Source organism: Rhincodon typus, chromosome 20 (assembly GCF_021869965.1).
Source record: "Rhincodon typus isolate 14 chromosome 20, sRhiTyp1.1, whole genome shotgun sequence".
Lineage (NCBI taxonomy): Eukaryota > Metazoa > Chordata > Chondrichthyes > Orectolobiformes > Rhincodontidae > Rhincodon > Rhincodon typus.
Window position 1 is genome coordinate 9,632,526 of NC_063351.1, and position 22,150 is coordinate 9,654,675.

The 22,150-nt window shown below is 41.4% G+C and overlaps 1 protein-coding gene across 1 annotated transcript in view; it reads left to right on the plus strand.

Annotated features, from left to right (window-relative positions):
- The window catches only part of pcdh15b (protocadherin-related 15b), a 606,743-nt gene that overhangs the window by 209,339 nt on the left and 375,254 nt on the right, over positions 1-22,150 (plus strand). The window contains exons 11-13 of the mRNA XM_048609162.1: positions 229-249; positions 11,072-11,206; positions 11,819-11,968. Coding sequence (XP_048465119.1) covers positions 229-249; positions 11,072-11,206; positions 11,819-11,968 — 306 coding nt within the window. The remainder of the gene's footprint in view (positions 1-228; positions 250-11,071; positions 11,207-11,818; positions 11,969-22,150) is intronic.

Genomic DNA, 22,150 nt, shown 5'->3' on the forward strand with positions numbered 1-22,150 from the left:
TCTTTCACAGATGCTGTCAGACCTGCTGAGCTTTTCCAGCAACTTTGTTTTTGTTGCATTATATAATATTGAAAGGTGAACTGTCTTTATAGATTCTAAGGACTGCAGAACCTATTCCATTTATTACACTTCAAGATGATTTGATGATGTTGAGGATACATACTTAAATTTCATCTTCATGGAATCTGTTTTTCATTTGTGTGAATCTTCTTTTCTGTTTATTTTTAGGTACCATCAGGTGCTACTCCTGTATGTATTTATTGTGGTTTTTATCTGTGTGCTGTGTATCAAATATTTTATCTGTTGCATGTTTTTGCTTCTTGTCAAGACAATGCTTCTTATTACTTCTCTGATAGCTAAGTGATTGGTTTTGCAGTTTTAAAGGTCATGTTGAGTCTAAATTTTGTCCAATACCTAACCTTCTCCTCAGAAGATCCTACTGTGTTGCATGCATTGCCTCACCTTCCCTGCATGAATCTTTATGGTACATATGTATACATCTGTCCTGGTAAATTGCTGACATTGTAAGACCTTGCTTTTTAATTAAATAATAATGGATGACCATTATCCTGGACCAGGCAACTAAGGACAGGCGAGGTAATTTGACGAATGAGATGTCAGGTCAAGTTTTTCAGTTCACCTTTTTTCCCTGGGTCATGACGGATGGTAATTGTTGCCTTTCAGTATTTGATTGTAATTTCAGGTATTGTTCAATCACGTTTTTCAAAATCCTGCTTTCTAATAGGTAGAAAATTTTCTGATAGCTCAATTAAAGATAATCATGACTGATTGAGAAAACGCATGCTGAATATTTTAACAGATAATAAATTGTTATTATTGATAGAGACTAACTGGCTGTCCTCATTGCCTGTGAAAGCGGCCACAAATTAAACTAAAAGAATGATCTGGATTCTTGATCGGAGAGTCTGGCCTTCTCGAATGTCATTTTAACAAATCCTGATGGATAGTTGACCTATTTTATATATTTGCCAACTGGGATGCTGATCTTATCCAGCAATCTTTTTCTCCCCCCAGCAGCATTCTTAAATGTACTCCTACCTAGTTTAGTTCAAATGATGTGAACATTAGTGGGGAAAAAATTGGATAGCCCCCAAAGTCAGGCCAAGGATTGTTTGATGCAGTGACCCTGTGCCTGTTGAGTGCAGTGCAGGATGAATGTGATATCTGTGTTTCCTACTGTTTTACATTTGCCCTGTCCAACCAGTACAAATTATTCTACTAGTTGGTTGAAATATGAGCAGGGATTCTAAGTGGTGGACCAAAAGAAAAGTTAGCTTGTACTGCTGAAACTGGCATGTTCCTTTTTAAAGGCATTTTGCTTGAAGCAGGTATTTTAGGAGAGAAATCTCATAGAGTCATAGAGATGTATGGCACGGAAACAGAACCTTTGGTCCAACTTGTCCTTGCTTACCAGATATACTACATTAATCTTGTCCCATTTTCCAGCATTTGGCCCACATCACTCTAAACCCTTCCTATTCATATACTCAGCCTCCACCTTTTCAATGTTGTAATTGTACCAGCCTCCACCATTTCCTCTGGCAGCTCATTCCATACATGCACCACCTTCTGCATGAAAATGTTGCCCCTCAGGTCCTTTTAAAATCTTGCCCCTCTCACCTTAAAACTGTGCTCTCCAGTTTTTGACTTCCCCACCCTGGGGAAAAGACTTTGTCTATTTACCCTAACCGTGCCCCCCATGATTTTATAAACCTCTATAAGGTCATCTTTCAGCCTCTGACGCTCCAGAGAAAATAGCCCCAGCCTATTCAGCCTCTCGCTATAGCTCAAACCCTCCAATCCCGGCAACATCCTTGTAAATCTTTTCCGAACTCTTTCAATTTTCACAACATCCTTCCTATAGTAGGATTGCATGCAGTATTCCAAAAGTGGCCTATCCAATGTCCTGTACAGCTGCAACATGAACTCCCAACTCCTATACTCAATGCACTGACCAATAAAGGCAAGCACACCAAATGCCTTCTTCACTATCCTATCTACCTGTGACTCAACTTTCAAGGAACTATGAACCTGCACTCTAAGGTTCTTTTGTCAAGCAACGTCCCCCAGGACTTTATCATTAATTGTATAAGTCCTGCTCTGATTTGCCTTTCAAAAATGCAGCACCTCACGTTTATCTAAATTAAAGTCTATCTGCCACTCCTCGGCCTATTGGCCCATCTGATCAAGATTCAGTTGTAGTCTGAGGTAACCTTCTTCACTGTTCTCCACACCTCCGATATCGGTGTCATCTGCAAACTTACCAACTATACCTCCTATGTTCACATCCAAATCATTTATGTAAATGAAGAAAAGCAGTGGACCCAGCACCAAACCTTGTGGCACACTGCTGGTCACAGGCCTCCAGTCTGAAATGCAACCCTCCATCACCACCTTTGGTATTCTACCCTTGAGCGAGTTCTGTATCCAAGTGGCTAGATGTCCCGGTACTCTATGTGATCTAACCTTGCTAACGGGTCTACCATGAGGAACCTTGTTGGACGTCTTACTGAAGTCCATAAAGATCACGCTCTGTCCACATCAATCCTCTTTGTTACTTCTTCAAAAAAACTGACCTGGAAAAGGCAAAAACATGACATCTCAGCTAGAGAATGGGTTTCAAGGATTTGCAGTGTTGCACCAGAGGCCTTGATGGGAAGGTGTAAAGGAGGAGAGATGTCCTCTATACCCAGGAGGCCCTCCAGACACATGCTTAAAAAAGGCAATGGGAATGGTGACCAATAGAAATCAAAACAAGCCCCAAAATCTTAGGTGCAGTGTCACAAGCAGTTGAAGGACCTCACCTGAGTGCTTAAGATCAGTGAATTCATAGTTAAAATGCCGTATCCTACAGACTGCATCACGAGCCTCAGTTCACCACATTCTCATCATTTACCAACAGTCTCTATTACTCAGGACTCAAATCACACATTCATATACTGTACCTCACACACTTAGCAAATGTTGCAAACCTCATACCCATATCTTACAGTTTTTGCAGCTGCTAGCTATTCGACCATGACAGTCACATCAGCCAGTCATGCAAACCAATGCCAGGCCATCTATGCCCAAAGTTGCTCCTAATCATCCACCAAGGCTACTCAAAGGCTCCTCCATTGAAAATCAGCAAGCTTCCACCATCCTGGCTACAGTAATGAGCACAACTAGGCAAGCTGAAAGGCACACAAAAGACAATCACTGAGGAATGCACAAGGATGGTTGAATATTCTCTGCAACAGGGAATGGCTTGATTTATTTATTCAGTTTGGAATGTTTATTTTGAAGTGGCTTTAATTTTTGCATTCTGACCCAGCAAATGTTGTGATGGTCAATAACAAAGTAAAGGTAAAATGTGGCATGGATAATTGGTCTGTGTAATAAAAATTGGAGGATTTCTTTGTGGACCGTCCAGCCAGAAATAAACTGACTGTGACATCTTCCTTTTCCTTCTCCTGCTCAACTTCCCCATCTTCCTATTCCTGGGCTATTCCCCACAGTGGTGACGTTTGCAGTTCTTTCATGAAGGTGAAATTAGCATGATGCAGACCACTTTATATTGCTACATGCTCCGCTGCTTAGTACAGGACAGCTGCAGGGTGGAGACATTATTTCTGCACACCAACGAATTGTTGTGATATATTTTGTGGGGCAATACAGCTTTCATTGAAAGCATGCTGTGCGGTTCTGGCTATGAGTCATTGACTATGTGGTTACAATTAGCTCTTCTTGCCCAGTAGTGACGCTTGGATAACTCAGATGCAACTAGTACACCAGACTGGCAAAGAATGAAAGTACCATGACTCCCTTTGATTCATTCATTGGACTTTTAAAATGAGGGTCTGATTTTGAAAATGCACATCACCATTTGATTTGCTACATGAGACATACACTGCTATCCGTAGTGCCCTGTACTTGGCTGAGGTCACCATGGAGGGTCCACTTTCACAACCTTGTCCTTCACCTGAGGGATGATGTCCCTCAGCTGTCAAGAAAGCACATCAACACCTCTACTTCCTCAGGAGGCCAAGGAAATTCAGCATGTCCACAATGATTCTTATCAATTTTTATCGAAACACCATGGAAAGCATCCTATCCCATGCATCACGACTTGATATGGCAACTGTTGTGTCCCAGACTGCAAGAACTTAGAGTTGTGAACACAGCCATCATGTAAAGCAACTTTTCTTCCATTGAATCAATCTGCATTTCCCTCTGCCTCGGAAAGCAGTCAACATAATCAAAGACTCCTCCCACGCCAGTTATACTCTTTTCCGCCCTCTTCCATCAGGCAGAAGATATAAATTTTGAAAACATGTACCAACAGATTCAAGAACCACTTCTTCCTCGCTGTTATCAGACTTGTAAATGGACCTGTCATATATTAGAATTGATCTTTCTCCGTACCATTTCTGTAGCTGTAACACTATATTCTGCATTCTGTTCTATTACCCTGATGAACTTATGTCAGGTATGATTTGCCTGGATAGCACGCAAAACAATACTTTTCACGATATCTCAGTATATGTGACAATAATAAATAAAATAAAATCGTCCCTCTCTCTGATGAGAAAGTATATCTCCTCCTAGTCAACTTGTTCAGAGATGTTATGTGACACATTTCTGGAGCAGGTAGGGGTTGAACCCAAGTTTTCTTGCCCAAAGGCTGAGACACTATCACTGTGCCACAAGAGCCCTACTGGGTCTACTTTATCTTTGTTTTTTTCTTAATAACCTATGTTACTAATCAACCTGTTCAGAGACATAATTACACACCTCTGAAGCAGGTGGAACTTGAACCCAGGCCTCCCTGTCCAAGGGTAGGGACACTACCACTGAACCACAAGAGACCCCCTTTTCAGAAGCCTCAAGCAAGTGCAGTTTTTTTTTTGTATTGACCTATTTTTTTCTGACCAGTTGGTTCAGAGATGTCATTACACACCTATGGAGCAGGTGGGTCTTGAACCCAGGCCTCCTAGTCCAGGGGTACAAACACTATCACTGCACCATAAGAAGGCCCCCTGTCTGCTTTATAAAGGCCTCATATGTGTTCTCGCGAGGCAGCTCATTTCCAAAGGAACTCATACTCAAGGAGCTCCATGAAGAGATTAGTTAATAATTCCCCATGGGCCTTGTAGGGTTTATCACGTGTGTAGAGGTTGAGTTTTCCATGAATGGCAGATTGCTGCTGTTAACTCAGGCAGGAATTGAGCAGAATATCTTGGAATCAAGCAGGTACCCAGGTTAATCCGTGTATTCCTGCCAGACTGTCTATCTACCAATTGTATAGGTAGGATGAGGTCAAAAGGTCAGAATGCACTATATTTGGCATTTTCCGGTTCTAAGTGTCCGAAGTGGGTACCAGTGTAAGTTAAGAGGCTGCTAGGCTGAGTCAGAATAGGTGTTCTCATCTCTAGAAGGATGCAAGTGGGTCCCAATGGAAACACTTGAATATTCTGGGTAAAAGTAAAATAAATGCTGGCCCTCTTCTTAAGACTGAAAGAGACATAGAAAGGAATATGGCTATGGTTGTAGGAGGCCAGTCACCTCAGCTCTAGGATGCCAAAGCAGAATTAAGTTCCTCAGGATAGTGACTGAGACTCAGACATCTTTTCCTGCTTCCTCATTGACCCTCCCTCTAATGAGAAGACCAGAAGTGGGATGTTCACTGTATTTCATTCAATTCACAACTCCCTAAATAATGATTGAAGAAATCTGTGCCAGCAAGAAGCTAGACCTGAACTAGAGTTAGACTCTCTGGGAAGTTTGCTGGGAAAGCCCATGAACAATGTCTATCGCTAAATATGAAACAGTTTATCTAATATAATAAATTGACTAGTGCTGTGTACTTCAATAATCAATGCTCAGTGTTATTGCTTGGTATCAAAAAATCAATTTTAAAGCATTTTTAATCTACTCTTCAAATTCTCATGTAGTGTAAGCTTTTGAACTTAAACCATTAGAGCACCAATATACCATTAAATTCACTAACCATTTATTGCACAGTCTAAATGAGCACACACTTAGCCAGCAATTCACTCAGCAGTAACATTGACACCACACAACATCTTGAGCTGAAATCCTTACTATTGACATTCTCCAAATTAGCATTGACCTGAAACGAAACTGAACTGAACTGAATCAGGCACATAAATGCTGTAGCTAAAACCATAGATTTGAGTTGGGTATTTTGTGACTGTCCAAAGCCTTCTAACTCTTTAAAAACCTCAAGTCAGGATGTGAAATCAAGAATTCTGTGCTTTCCTGAGTGAGTACAACCCCAACAATGCTTAAAAATCTCATCACCATCCAAGACAAAACAATCTGCTTCATTGGCACAATCATTGGCACACTATGGATGCTACAAGATGAACAGCAACAACTTGCCAGTGTTTCTGCTACAGCACTTTCCAAACCCAAGGCTTGTACCCCCTAAAGAACAAGGGCAACAGGCACACACCATCCTGACCATTGGAAATGAAGTGATAATCCTTTACCATTTCTGTGTCAAACTCCAGGAGCATCACAGCATTATGGGTGTACTTTTTGGAACACCACTGAAATGTTTCAAGAAGGTGGCATTCTCGTATTTTTTCAAGGGTTGTTAGGGATTGGCAATAAATGCTGGGCCTGCCAACAACACTCCAGCTCCAGGAAGGTTTTAAAAAATACATTTCTCAATGGTGATATCTTCTTTACCCTTGTCCTTTTCTTCGGCCGTCATCCTCTTCTTCACCCTCGCCCTCTTCTTTACTTCCTCCTACTTCACACCTCTCCAGAGATGAAAATAGACAGAACAATTTCTACTCGAATAAGAGTGGTACGTAGCTGAAATGTGTGCAGTGATGCTGGAGCTCTCTGCTCCCATTTACATCAAATGCCACCCTTGTACCTTTTGCTATGATTTTCTGTGTCTTTATTTATCGCGTTAATATGTTTTGTTAACTGTCTTTTTAAGGGATTTGAAAATATCATTAAAGACTGTTGCTGTGCAAATAGTGGTTTGGTAGTATAGAACTTGAATATTACTGAAAAAAAAGCATATTTTGTTGAAGCCTTTTATGTTGCACTCATCAGGACAATGATGAAAGATGAAAAACTTCAAGAAAATGTTATTTTCAGGCAAAGCACAAGTACGGTTGCTGTAATTGTTCTGTTAGAGACAGAACATCCTGTAATTAGTTCTAAAGGTGGCAAGCTTGGAGGTAGAATGAAACTTAATTACTGTCTCACCACAATTTTCTTCTCCATTTGTTAATGCAATGTGGTTCTTGTCCATGGGGCAGTCAAGAGTCAAACACATTGTTGTGGGTTTGGAGTCACACGTAGGCCAGACTAGGTAAGGATAGCAAATTTCCTTCCCTAAGGGACATTCGTGATTTTTGTTTTTAAACAATGATGGTTGCCATTTAGGCTAGTTTTTTTTAAATTCCAGATCATTTTGAATTCAGATTTCTCTATCTGGCATGGTGGGATTTGAAACAATGTTCCCGGAACATTTGCCTGTGTTTCTGGGTTATTAGTGTCTTAATGTTACCAATATGCTACCACCCCTTTGAAGCCCTTAAGTAGCCAATTAGGAGCCCTGTGGAATTAACCCAGCTACAATCATACAGTCTTCCCAATAGCTACTACATTGTGGGAAGCTTCTTACTTTGACTGGGAGCAGGGAAGTGTTGGGGGGTTTCCACAGTCAAAGGCAAACAGTGTCTAATCCAAAGGCTTGCTGTCCTTTGCTTCTGAATTATCCACACACTCATTACTTACCTCTGTCCTTGCTTCCCGGGGACACAAGGGGTGAATCTTCAGTCAGCAGCCACAGCTTCGTCTGATTGGTCAGCAGCTCTTCTGGCATAGGCCTGTTTTGATTTCAGGGAAGGGCGTGTCAGCCACCTCACCCATCTGATTGGCGTGTGGTTTGGTGGCTTCTCCCTGGAGCTGGCAGCATGTATCTCCAGGGGACCGATGGGACTCCTGTGAGATTTCATACGAAGTGACTCATTTCTAACGTTCGGAGTTACCAAGAACTGCAGATGCTGGAGTCAGAGTCGGTACAGTGTGGAGCTGGAGGAACACAGCAGGCCAGGCAGCATCAGAGGAGCAGGGGAGTCGAGGTTTTGGGCCTAGACCTTCATCAGGACTGGGGAGGGGGAAGGGAGCTGGAAATAAACAGAGGAAAGTGAGGTGGGGCTGGGGGAAGGTCATTGGGATGGTGATAGGTGGATGCAGGTAGGGATAGTGGGGATTGGTCAGTGGGAAGGGTGGTGGGTAGATAGGTGGGGAAGGAGATGGGCAGGCTGTGTCCGGTCAAGGGAAGCGGGGATGAGAGGGAGGGTTGGACGTGGGATGGGGCCGGGGTTGGGGAGATTTTAAAACTGGTGAATACTATGTTCAGGCCATCAGGCTGTAGGCTCCCGAGGTGGAATATGAGGTGCTACTCCTCCAGTTTGTGTGTGGCCTCATTGTGGCACTGGAGGAGGCCCAGGATGGACATGTCACCCAGGGAATGGGAAGGGGAGTTAAAATGGTTAGCGACCGAGAGGTGGTGTTAATTATCATGTACAGAGCGCAGATGCTCCGCAAATCGGTCATCGAGTCTGTGTTTGGTCTCACCGATGTAGAGGATGCTACAGACGATACAGCATACCAGGTTGGAGGATGTACAGATGAACCTGTACGCTATAATCGGGTTTACCTGTGCATCCTCCAACCTGGTATACTGTATCCGTTGCTTCCGATGTGGCCTCCTCTACATCGGTGAGACCAAGCACAGACTTGATGACCGATTTGCGGAGCACCTGCTCTCCTTACACTATAATCAACAAGAGCTTCCAGATCCAAACTGTTTTAACTCCCCCTCCCACTCCCTCTTCTCTCCCACTTATCCACCCCACCCTTCCCACTGATCAATCCCCACTACGCCTACCTATATCCATCTATCACTATCCCACCTACCTTCCCCCAACCGCACCTCTCTTTCCTCTATTTATTTCCCAGCTCCCTTCCCCCTCCCTAGTCCTGAAGAAGGGTCTAAGCCTGAAACATCGACTCTCCTGTTCCTCTGATGCTGCCCGACCTGCTGTGTTCCTCCAGCTCCACACTGTGTGGACTCATTTCTAATGCTACTTGTTGTGTTGGGCTCAGTTTATTAATGCGTATACTCTCCATGGCAATGCCTCTACCAATGAGAGTCCATTTGTCAACCAATCAGCTCTATCCTTCCATGCATATATTTGTTGGGCTTCCCTTTGAAATGGTATTTCTTCTGCATTGTCCTCATGGGTGCAAGGTGAGAAATTTCAACAAAAAACTAAGTGTGAAATTATGTAACGTGAAGTAAGAGTGCAACTCACTTCATAGGATATGAATAGTTTCTTTGAAATATTAGTTTCCTTAAATATTGGATGAGTGAATTTGTTGTAAGTCATGGATACCAATCTACTTAGATAATGTCAGTATTGAGCACCACTAGAGGGAGAGGTGAATAATCCCAAATTGTGGTGAACCGAAATAGCAATAGTGTCTTTCAGCTTCAGGAGAAGCAAAGAAAAAGTAAAACACAGTTTCTATACATTGCGAGTCAGTGGTCCTTGACATTTGCAGATATCAGATGAAGATAGAATCAGACACGCTTTTACACTTCCGATCATTGAGATCCCCGTTGACAGGCACTGTTTAAGCTGACACACAAGAACTGGTTGCTTACCAATTGAGAGTGGTCAAGGAATTGTTCCCTAAGGTGAAACACTGTCTTCAGCAGAAGTGAAAAGGCAGATAATTGGAGCGATATTTATAGTTGTTAAAGTGGTTGAGTGCTTGATGTGCTTTCAAGTGCTGCGCATTTGAATCAGTCATGTTCGCTCTAAACATTTATTCAGGATGTATAACCTGTTCTGATTTATAGAGTCCAATTCTTTTGATCCCATTATGTAGTATCTTTCTTTCAGAAAAATTATTCTGGTCTCTTTTCAAAGGATCTCCAGAACTCTGTAACCAGTTAATCAGCAGCTTTTTAATGGAAAAGTTATTGATATTCCTGCCTGTACACCCTTAAAGTAATAATGCTTGTTTGTAAGAATCATTTAGATTAGAATTATTACTTTCCATGCCTGGCTCTTAAACAGTATTTGTAACTGAGCAGCTACTGGATAAAGAGTGTCCAGGTACTTTAAAGAGATGAAATGCATTTTGCTACTTCTGCAAATTCCAGTAAGTTCACCAGACAGTTTTTGTTTGAAGTCTTATTTTTCTAAGGGCCCATTTCTTGCCAATCCTCCTTCTTTTAAAAGTCTTGTTCACTTGATAGTCTATAGGCACTAACTGTTCTCTGCTGCCTTTTTATTGACCTTCATTCATACGTCAGCCTTGCTAGTCATCAGTTGACCAAGCAGCATTCACAATCAAGCCAAATCCTGCCCTTACCACACTTCTATTTATCCACATTTCCAGTTCAAGTAACAGTCAGAATCAGATCTCTGACTGAGTATTATTTTGCCTAACCCAAGGTGGTATCTCCCACTATGGTGCCTTCAGTGACTAACTCGGCCAAGGAGGAACACTGGAAACTTCTAAGTCTGTGTACCTTGGTCATTGACTATCGAAACCTCGAAAATTACCCCACTAGTGTTAAATCTGCTTATTTATTCTGATCAATTTGTTGTTGGCGATGGCTTGTTTAAGTTTATAATCAGTCATTTGCAACTGACTGAATGGGAACGAATACATTTTATGGAAGCAGCTACACTGAAATAATTCAAGTCAAGTCTTTCCTTCCCATGCTGTTGCTCATTATGTTTCCTTTATCAGGGTAAAATACCCATATTAAAGAATTGGACCAGAAAGAAACAAACCAGATAATAATAGCTGAAGATTCATTGCTGCACAGCAAGCTGCACAGAGGTGCAAACTAATGCAACACCATTAGCTGTGTTAATAAAATATTCACAGTTAATGTTGTACATTCCAACGCTAGTAATCAGAACATAAAACTTGCTAAGAGAAATAACATTTCTGATGTTCACTTTCATTCTCATTCACTTTTGCTTCTCTCCAGACGAAAGACCCAAAGCTGCGAATTTCGCTGAGCGACTTTGTTACAGCATTTACCGTAACTCCTTTCGGAATAACCCGCTATCTGACTTTACGTGAGCCAGTTGACCGGGAACGTCAGCAGAATTACACTTTTACGGTATACTGCATGCTTCTTTGTAGACAATAAGCACCTTGAATGGAAATTCGAATTAGAATTAGCTTTATTGTCATAAGTACACAAATGAGTGCAGTGAAAAGTTTACAAGTTGCCGCTTATGGCGCCATCTTAGGTATAAAGGTACCAGGGGTCAGATCCTTAAGTACAAATTCTTAAGGAAGAAAAACATTCGAAAATAAACAAATAAAAAAGTCCAGCATCACGGATATAGGAGTAAATGAGTTTGAAAAACAAAGAAATAAAAAGTTCAGAATAACAGACCTTCCAATCAGGACCACACTGGCACCTAGTCTCCACTTTGCATTGGCCCTTAACTCAGACCATGCCAAAAATGATTGGACAGACAGCTAATCAAAATAGTCAGTGAAGACTAGGTGCTGTGATTTTTTGTTTCTTTTCATCTAATCAAATGGTAATTTGGTTTTGATTGTGTTCACTTTGATAGTATTCACTGGATTTTAGTGGTTGCTGTTGTGTTACATTTACGCACATAAAGTGACAGCTGTTTTAAAAAGAAACACTTTGTAGGCTTTTTTGTCCCTGAAATATTAGAATGCTCACCTAAAGAATTTCTTTCTTTATTTCTTGAAGATGACGGCTTCTGATGGTGTTCAAGAAAGTACTTCAGTCACTGTCAATGTCTTCGTGATCGATGCGAATGACAACACTCCAATTTTTCAGAACATTTCTTACAAAGTAAATGTTTACACTGACATGAAGCCTGGAGAATCTGTCATACAGGTAATCAATATGAAACTGCTGTATTGCAAAATGAAGTTCATTTAATACAATATACAGTCATTGTTCAAATCAATTCAAGGTTATTTTGAGCAAGTGCAAATTGTGTACACTTCACGTCCTTTCACGTTTTTACTTTTGATCCTTTTGTTCTACATTCATGACAGCAATGTCAATGTAAATATTCAGTTTGGGCAGACTTAATGGAATAATTGCAGCACTGACTGCATCTCCACTTTCTTGGTGGTCCATAGTTGATAGTTAGACATCTGGTCTCGCAGGAAATCAAGGCAATGGAAAGTAGAGTTGATGCTCAAGATGGACAATGATTATATTGAATAGTGGAGCAGTTTCAACCGGCTGTTTGATTCTTGCCTGCTTGTACCTCTTACATTTTTTGTGTACTTAATTATTTCACAACAAGTTTTTTGCACTTTAAGTCAATGGTGCTTTCCCTGAGTTGTCTGGAAAGTTTACATCTCATCTCTCTCACGAAGCTGTAGCAAGACTTTGGGTCAGTTCATGATATATGTGTGTTTCATTTTTTTGTTTCTGATTTTCATTTGGAACTTAAAATGCCTTCACAGAATTGTAGAGTCATACAGCACAGAAACAGATCCTTCGGTCCAACCAGTCTGTGCCGAACATAATTCCAAACTAAAGTAGTTCCACCTGCCTGCTGCTAACCCATATCCCTCCAAACCTTTCCTATTCATGAACTTATCCAAAAGACTTCTAAATGTTGTAATTGTACCCACATTCATCACTTCTTCAGGAAGTCAATTCCACACGCAAACCACCCTCTTGTGTAAAAAATCTTGCCTCTTGTGTCCTTTTTAAATCTTTCTCCCCTCACCTTAAAAATGTGCCCCCTAGTCTTGAAATCTCCCATCCTAGGGTAAAGACAATTGCCATTAACTTTATTTATACTCCTCATGATTTTATAAACTTCTGTAGGGTCATTTCTCAACCTCCTACACTGCAGTGAAACAAATCCCAGCCTATCCAGCCTTTGTTTATGACTTAAACCTTCTATGCCTGGCAACATGCTGGCAAATCTCTTCTGAGTCCTCTCAAGCTTAATAGTATCTTTCCTATAACTGGGTTACCAGAACTGGACTCAGTATTCTTGAAGAGTCCTCACCAATATCCTGTACAATTTCAACATGACTTCTCAACTCCTGTACTCTAAGCAATGAAGGCAAAAGCGTGTTAAAAGGCCTTTTTAATGACCCTGTCTATATGTGACGCAAACTTCAAAGAATTATGTACCTGAACCCCTAGGTTCCTCTGTTCTGCAACACCACCCACTTCCTTTCCTTTTCTACGCTTGCGACAAAACAGAAATAAACAAAACAAAATAAAAACGTGCAACAAGATTCTAAGATAGGAAAAGAAATAGTGTCAAATTGCAGAGGTACTGGAAAATTCCTGAACCACCAGTAAGCTAGCTCAGTGAGTTTAGATGAATGATCTGCGTTAGAAACAGTTCAGAGAAGGTTCACCTGACTCATTCCTGGAATAGAGGGCCTATCTTATAAAGAATGGTTGAACAAGTTAGGTCTATATCAATTAGAATTTAGCAGAACAAGCAGTGATCTTACAGAAACATAAAATTCTTGAGGCATTGGATAGGGTGGCTACCCAAAGAATGTTTCCCCTTGTAGGAGAGACAACAATGAAGGGACATTGTTTTAAAAGTGAGACCTCTTAAACTGAGATGAGGAGAATTTTTATTTTCTCTCCGAGGATTATTGGAATGTGGAATTCTTTTCCCCAGATAGTAGTGTAGGCTGGGACTTCAAATTTATTCAAGGCTGAGTTAGATTTTTGGTAGATAAGCAAAGCAAGTGTTTCGGAAGCAGATGGGAAATTGATCTGACACGACAAGTAGATCAGCTATGATCTTATTAAATGATGAAGCAGGCTAAATTGTCTACTTCTGTTCCTCAGTCCTATTTTCCTCTCTGTGTGAAAAGGTTTTTGTCTTGTAATAGATCATGATGGCACAAGACAGTACGGTGGCTCATTGTTTAGCATTACTGCCTCACAACACCAGGGACTCCGGGTTTGATCCCAGCCTCAGGTGACTGTCTGGAGTTTGCACGTTGTTCCTGTGTCTATGTGGGTTTCCTCCAGGTGCTCCAGTTTCCTCCCACAGTCCAAAGATGTGCAGGTTAGGTGGATTGGCCATGCTAAATTGCCCATAGTGCCCAGGGATGTGCAGGCTAGGTGAATTATCCATGGTTATAGGGATAGAGTAAGGGGGTGGATCTGGGTGGGATGCCCTTCAGAGGGTCGGTGTGAATTGATGGGCTGAATGGCCTGCTTCTACACCGTATGGATTCTATGATGTGTGTGGTCGCTTTGTGATGGTCCATCAATCATACAATGAAGAAATATTGAGATGCTATGTGAAGTATTGTTGTAAAATTAATTTGAAGTCTGGCACTTTTTTTTTCCCAAAATTTGGCTTCAGGTGTGACACAAATTATTCATTATTTGCTACTCCCAGTATAGCTTCTCTTGTACTATTTTCTAGGAGAGAATGCTGTGACACTATTTCCAAAGAACCACCCTGCGTGGAAGTGAGTAATTTGTCATTCTTATCTTCCACAAAGCAGACTTTAAGGAGAGCTGTAGTCCTCTAGGAACAGCTGATACCCGATAATTTCTACCACTGTACGTCAGGAGCTCTCCAGCATATGCAAAGGAGCAGCTTATGTTGTTTCAGGTGTACAAAACAACCACAGAACAGTCATTCTGCAGCCATTAGGTTCGCAGTATCTTTGGGTACAAGACTGCTTCCTAGATTTATCAGCTTTCTTTCTGGGTTAGGAAGCATAGAGCAATAATCCTTCCAGTTTATCAGGTTATTTAGCCAAGAAGAATGTGATTTGGACTTATGCATTAAAAAAGATGTGTCCAACTAGCTGCAGTTTATTACCTTTAACTTGCAGATAAATTTCTTCACTTGCTTCTGCTGTCAGATGTAAAAAGAAATCATGCTGATGTTTACTGCTGTTGAGCTTGACCACATATTCTTCTTTGGTGCTATATTTTAAGGAAAGAATCTATAAGCCTAAGAAATATAGCTGCGTGGGGAATAATCTCAGCATCTAAAAGGATGGGCCCAAGTTGCCTGATTCATTGAGCTAGAGATAGTAGGAACTGCAGTTTTTTTTCTGATGAAGGGTCTAGGCCCAAAACGTCAGCCTTTCTGCTCCTATGATGCTGCTTGGCCTGCTGTGTTCATCCAGCTCTGCACCTTGTTGTCTCTGATTCATTGAGCTGTTGGGTTGTAGATGGGCCCAAGTTGCCTGACTCATTGAGCTATTGGGTTGTAGATTCCTAGCAGGGAATCTAGTCGTTATTTGGTAGGACATGGGCAGCATCAAAAAGAGTCAAAATGGTTTTGGTTATTTTGGGTCAGGGGGAAGGTTGGTTGGTGGGGGTTGACATGTGTGATCATGCAGAGGACTGGGTCCAAGGTCGTGTCCAACAGAAGTCCTGTGGGCCTTTAAGGTCTGCAGGAATATAAGGTCTGCAGGGACCTGCCAACTCCACTTTCAGGTGCGGCACAGTGGCTCAGTGGTTAGTTAAAAATCCATCTGGTTCACTAATGTCCTTCAGGGAAGGAAACTGTCACCCTTACCTGCTCTGGCCTCCATGTGACTCCAGAACCACAGCAATGTGGTTGACCCTTAACTGCCCTCTAGGCAATTAGGGATGGGCAATAAATGCTGCCTGGTCAGTGACGTCCTCATCTCATGAATGAATAACGAAAAAAGAAGTACTGTTGTCTCACAGTGCCGGGAATCTGGGTTTGATTCCAGCCTTGGGCAACTGCCTGTGTGCAGTTTGCATACACTCCTTGTGTCTGCATGGGTTTCCTAAAGGTGCTCCAGTTTCCTCCCACATTCCAAAGATGCATAGGTTAGGTGGGTTAGTCATGTTAAATTGCCCCATGGTGTCCAGGGATGTACAGGCTAGGTGGGTTAGCCATTGGATGAATGGAATAGGATGGGTGCTGGGTCTTGTTGGGATGGTCTTTGAGGGATGGCATAGATTTGATAAGCCAAATGGCCTCTTTCCGCACTATCGGGATTCTATGAAATCAGGTAATAGTATTTTAAACGGTAACTTTCTCAGTTGCAGCATATATTCGTTCCTTAAAGGACTGCTTTTAGGTCACATGGTGCCACCTTCGATCAGGAGAACCCAATTTCATAGAGGGTGCTTCAAATAAGTGATCATCAAGGTCAACAAAACTGACTTGTACTGTTGTGGTTGACTTGTTGTTATGGTTGAACTAGCAACAGGGTCAGTGCCTGCAAGAATCTGGATGCCCTGTTTATTTTTACCTGTGATAGCTTATAATGAACACGCTCATCCTTCCTGGCATAGGAAGTCATTTAACACCTGACAGACAAACAGTGCACAGTTGAATCTCAAGGATAATTTGCCACATAATTTCACTATTCTGTTTAACATATCATATGATAATGAATTTACTTTATCAAATAATTAGTAATAATTTCCACCTTATATGAGCCCTGAATTGGTTCCACCTCCTAGTTTTGACATGCTTTGATGTTTAATTTGTCAACTATCACTGGTTACCATTAAAAGAAGCAACATTTGCTCTCTGTTTTGTTTTGATACTCTCAATTTCTTGATTACTCAGTGATTCTTGACTCCAATTCTGGATAAGTTATTATGATCTTGAAATAAAATTCTGTACTGTACTGTCGTGTTACCTTTTCGATTATGGCTTAATTCATGCCCAAGATTCACACAAATGTTTTCAACAAAGTAGATATACACATTGTAAGCGAATAATTAACAGGATACATAGCAGCTCATTTGACTGGCACTACATCTGCAATCATTTATTCCCTCCATCGATGATGCGGTCTAGCAGCATGTACCATCTAGAAGATGGACTGCAGAGATTCACTGAGGTTTCTAGACAGCACCTTCCAAACCCATGACCACTACCATCTCGAATGACACAGATAGCAGTTACATGAGAATACTGCAAATTCACCGCCAAGCCACTTGCCATCCTTCCTTGGAAATATATTGCCGATCCTTCAGTGTTAGTGGGTCAAATCCTGGAACTCCCTCCCTAATGACATTGGAAAATACTTACATCACATGGACTGCCAGTGATTGAAGAAGGCAGCTCACCACCACCACCTTCTCAAGGGAAACTAGAGATGGGCATTAAATGTAGGCTCAACCAGTGATGCCCACAGCCTATTGAAGAATAAAATAACAAAAATTAATGAAATACTTAAACCAATCAAGTTTGACTGTGAAAATAGCACACTGTTATCAGAGTACTGCAACTGGAATTTTGTCCGAGTAAGAATTCTGCACAGAGAGCAAATCAGTTGCTGCTTTTGGGTTCTTTTTCCTTTCATCACCATAATTGTCATGGTATGTGTAACTCTGAGGCAGTATTTAGATTATTTTATCCATTGTTTAGTGCAAATTAATGTGTAGAAAGAAATAAACTACAAGCTTGATATACATATATAAATGAATGAGCAAGTTGCATGTCTCAATGGAAGTGTGTAGGACAGTGCAACTGTTCCAATTGAATTAAATTTCTTTTGATGTCTCTATCACAAAACTCTGCAGCTCTGAGTCATTGAGATGGAGGGTAAGTTGGATACACTCCAATGCATAGGGAGAAGTAGCAGTATCTACACCGTTTTCTTCATGCTTCGGTCACAACTTTGTGGAGAGGCACAGCTTCAGAACAAGGTTGGTGTAACACAGTTTGTAGACGAAGAGGAACCGGTGGGATAAAAATGAGGCACCACAGAAACTGATGGCATCCAACCAGCACATTGCACATACTGTGTGTGCCTGTCTGAAAGAAATTTATTTCACATTTGGACGTGAGGCATTAATTTTGTTGTAATAAAACAGAGAACTGTGGATGCTAGATAGTCAGCAATGATGAAGGGTCAATTGACCTGAAATTGTTAATTCTGCTTTCATCTTACAGATGCTGCCAGACTTGCAGAGTTTCTCTAGCATTTTCTGCATTAATTTGGTTGTTCGGTGCACAATTTGGATTGCAGCATTAGGGAAGAAGTCCCCTCTAAGAAGTATCAGGAACTGGAGGCTAGATTAAAGCACAGAGGCTTTAAGGATTGTAATCTCTGGATTATTACTCAAATCTTGTTCAAACTGGTGCCATGATAAGCAAATCAGAGAAATGAACATGTGTCTAAAGGAGTGCTTGGAAGAGATGAGTTTGATTTCATGGGACACTGGCAACAATATTGAAACAGGAAGGAACTATACTGTTAGGATGTGCTGAACCTCAATTGGGCTGGGACCAGGTTCATAGAAGAATGGTAATAGAAACTTTAAACTAGTAAATTAGGGGTGTTGGTGGTGCTTTGGGAAGACTCAGGTAGAAAATGTAGATAATAGTTTCAGAACAATCAAAAGGTGAAAGACGGGAACAAAAGTCAGAAATGGTGCTTCAGGCACTGCAGGTGAAGAGAAAACTGAAAGATCTAAAAGAATTAAACTGATAGGGAGAAACAGGAAACGTGTGAGTAAAACTTTAAAATAGAAGGATACGTTGTGGCTTATGGCTCAAAACCATTCTTTGCATGAACACACAGAGTATAAGGGACACATGGAATGAATTGCAGTCATAAATATAACTTCGATTACTAAGACATGGCTGAAAAATTTTCAGGACCAGGTAGTAAAAATACCAGGTTGTAATGTTCACAGGAAAAATAGGAGAAATTGTGGAGGGGTGGAGTAGCCTGAATGATTAGGAATAAAATCCCTTCAATGATAAGAGAGGATTTACAAGAGGTAAGAGGCATGGATAAAATAAAGAAAGATAAGGATTTAAGACTGTAGTGGGAATTGTGTTTTAGACCCTGTGGTAGCAACTGTGACATAGTAACTTTCTTAGGTGAGTCAAGCATGTAGTGAAAGCGAAGTGGTTTTATTGGAGAATTTTAACATTTGTATAGATCAGGATGGGCACACTAGCACATGCCAAAAAGATATTAAGTTGCCTGAAACAGTTAAAGGTGAACTAAGGGGCCCGATTTATTTAACTGTCCAATGGTACATGATCATTTGTCAAACATTGCATGATTGAGTTCAACATTAGGGTAACATGTGAAATACCTACTAAAATTCCAGAATCAGCTAAGGATAATGTCAATGAGATGAGAAAGTTACTCTTACTTCAACATTGAAATTCAGCTCTTTTGGCTATCTTTGGATCAAGGTTATAATATGATCAGGAGTTGAATGGCCCAGGTGAAACTTAATAAGAATATGGAAGCAGGTATTGGGGTGAGTAAATGCTGATAAATATTATTGTAGATGGCAGTTTCCATCACTTGGCTTCTAACAGACAGAAGACTGATGAGACAGTAGGTGGGTGAGTTGGATTTGTCCTGATTTTCATAGATAGGAGATTCCTGGGAAAATTTCTACTTTGCTGGGTAGATGATACTGTTATAGCTGTACTGGAATGGCTCAAAATATGACTAGTCCATGAACATAGTCTTCAGAACTACAGCTTTGGTGTTGCCTAGGCCAATAAATATTGATGTGCTTTCAGACTATAACATAAGTATAATTGTCTGAAATAACAAGGTGTAGAGCTGGATGAACACAGCAGGCCAGGCAGCATCAGAGGAGCAGGAAGGCTGACGTTTCGGGTCTGGACCCTTTTTCAGAAATGGGGGAGGAGAAGGGGTCTCAGAAATAAATAGACAGAGGGGGAGGTGATGATGGAAGGTGGATACTACCCACCCCTCCCTCCTCACTGACCAACCCCCATCCCAACACCCTACCTACACTCACCTTTACTGGCTTCATCCCCGCCTCCTTGACCTGTCCGTCTTCTCTCCACCTATCTGCTCCTATATCCACCTTCCATCATTGCCTCCCCCTCTCTCTCTATTTATTACAGAGCCCCCTTCCCCTCCCCCAGTTCTGAAGAAGGGTCCAGACCTGAAACATCAACTTTCCTGCTCCTTTGATGCTGCTTGGCCCACTGTGTTCATCTAGCTCTACACCTTGTTATCTCAGACTCCAGCATCTCTATAATTGTTTGAAGACTGGAATTTGTGATGGTGGGGACATCAGCAGTTTGCCATTGAGCCACTTTTTATGATGGACATCAAAGTCCCCTACCCAGAGTTCAGTCTGTGACCTTGCTAGCCTTCAATGCTTCTTCCAAGTATTGTTGAACATGGAGAAGCACTGTTCCAGCAATTGAAAGGATTTTCCTTCCCATGTTTGACTTTATGCCAGGAACCTTGATGGGGTCTGGACTCAATAGTCAGGAGTGGTCTGATGGATCTGTTTTGCCGGTGTAACAGGCTATACCAAAGGATGATGATGGAGGCCTCTGGGACATTGGCTATTATTTAAAATTCTCTGGGTATTTTTCTTGCATAACTAGTCTGTGTGTCAGGTCTCACAATTTTGACAAGTTCCTAGAAGTTAGATTGTAGGGCTTTGCAGAAGACTGGAGAGGAGAGCTTTTGCTGTTTCTGGTGACTGTATCAATGCTGAGTGGTCTCCTGGTTTTGTTCCTTTTCAGTTTCTCTGTTGCAGTTTGGTACAACTGAACGACTTGCATTTCTGAAGGCACGCTGCTGTGAATCTAGAGTCAGGTATAGGTTGAGCTGGGTAAGGAGGGAAGACTTCCATTCCTAAAGAGCATTATTAAATCAGATTGGTTTTCCTGCCAGCTTTGTATGTTTTCAGTGATGCAGGCATGGTTTTCTTCTCACCAGTATACAAAAATAGCATTGAAATTAATCTGTCAACAAGACATAAAGAGTATAATTAGTTGTCTTCAAAATGTACAGTTGCTTTATTAGAGGATTGAAGTATTATTACCGAAGACACTGTCCACTGTCTCCTAAACACGCGCGCACACACACACGCGCACACATACACCACCACTACAGCCAATCTCATTGTGTTTTATTTCCCTCTCTTTCACTAAATCTAAGTGCTTTCTTTCACTAAATTTATTAATATTAGGGGCAGCAGGGTGGCTCAGTGGTTAGCACTGCTGCCTCACGGCACCAGGGACCCAGGTTCAATTCCAGCCTCAGGCAACATCTGTGTGGAGTTTGTACATTGTCCCTGTGTCTGCATGGGTTTCCTTCAGGTGCTCCAGTTTCCTCCCACAGTCCAAAGACAAGCAGGTTAGGTGACTTGGTCATACTAAATTGTCCATAGTGTCCAGCAATGTGCAGGTTAGATGGGCTAGCCATTAGAAATGCAGGGTTACAGGGTTAGGAAGGGGGGGATCGGTCAGTGTGGGATGCTGTTTGGAAGGTCAGTATGGGCTGAATGACCTGCTTCCACACTGTAGGGATTCTATGACTCTAATAAAAGTTCTGGTTATGAAATAAAAGCTACAAAATATTTGTCAGTGGCAGAATCAGTTATTTGTTCATTTCTGTCTCAAGTGCATACCCAGTTGTTGAGTTTCAGACACAATACTCTGAAATTTTCCTCTGAGATTTTGAAATTATTCTGCTTTTTAATCAAAATCATTTGAAAGAAAGTGACTGAGCAAAAAATGCTGGAATCTAATGAAAGCTTTGCATTGGTACAACTGTTTGAACAGTGGTGACGCATCCTGAGAAAATAATCTATTGGCTTATTTAGCCTGCATCACCTTAATTCAGCAAATAGAAGAATGCATTTTTTTCCAGTGAAGGGAGGGGTTTAAGAAGCAGAAATGCAGTAACTTCCTCTTCCAGCATGTATCCACCTCCAGCCAGTTTTATATAGGGCAGGGAGTGAGGAATACCCAACTATCAATATCGGAATAAGTTAATAAAAGTTTTTAGTGAGACATATATCATCTGGATTTTTTAAACAACATAAACACCCCCACCACCTCAGATTGCACCCTCCCTTCCGGCCCCATCCCAGTTGATTGGATGGAAATGGCAGGCCAAAGCATAGCAATGCCTCATTTCTCTTCCTTTTCCCCATAGCCTGAGGGACTCTATTGTGACTGCAGCTCCCTCTCCACAGTGGTGACCTGACAGCAGTGGCCATGTTTAATTTGTGAACTTTCTGTCATCTTTGGGGGTGTCACTCCTTCTCCTCCCTACATCTGTAGTGTCATCTCTCCTGGTGAACTGGGCA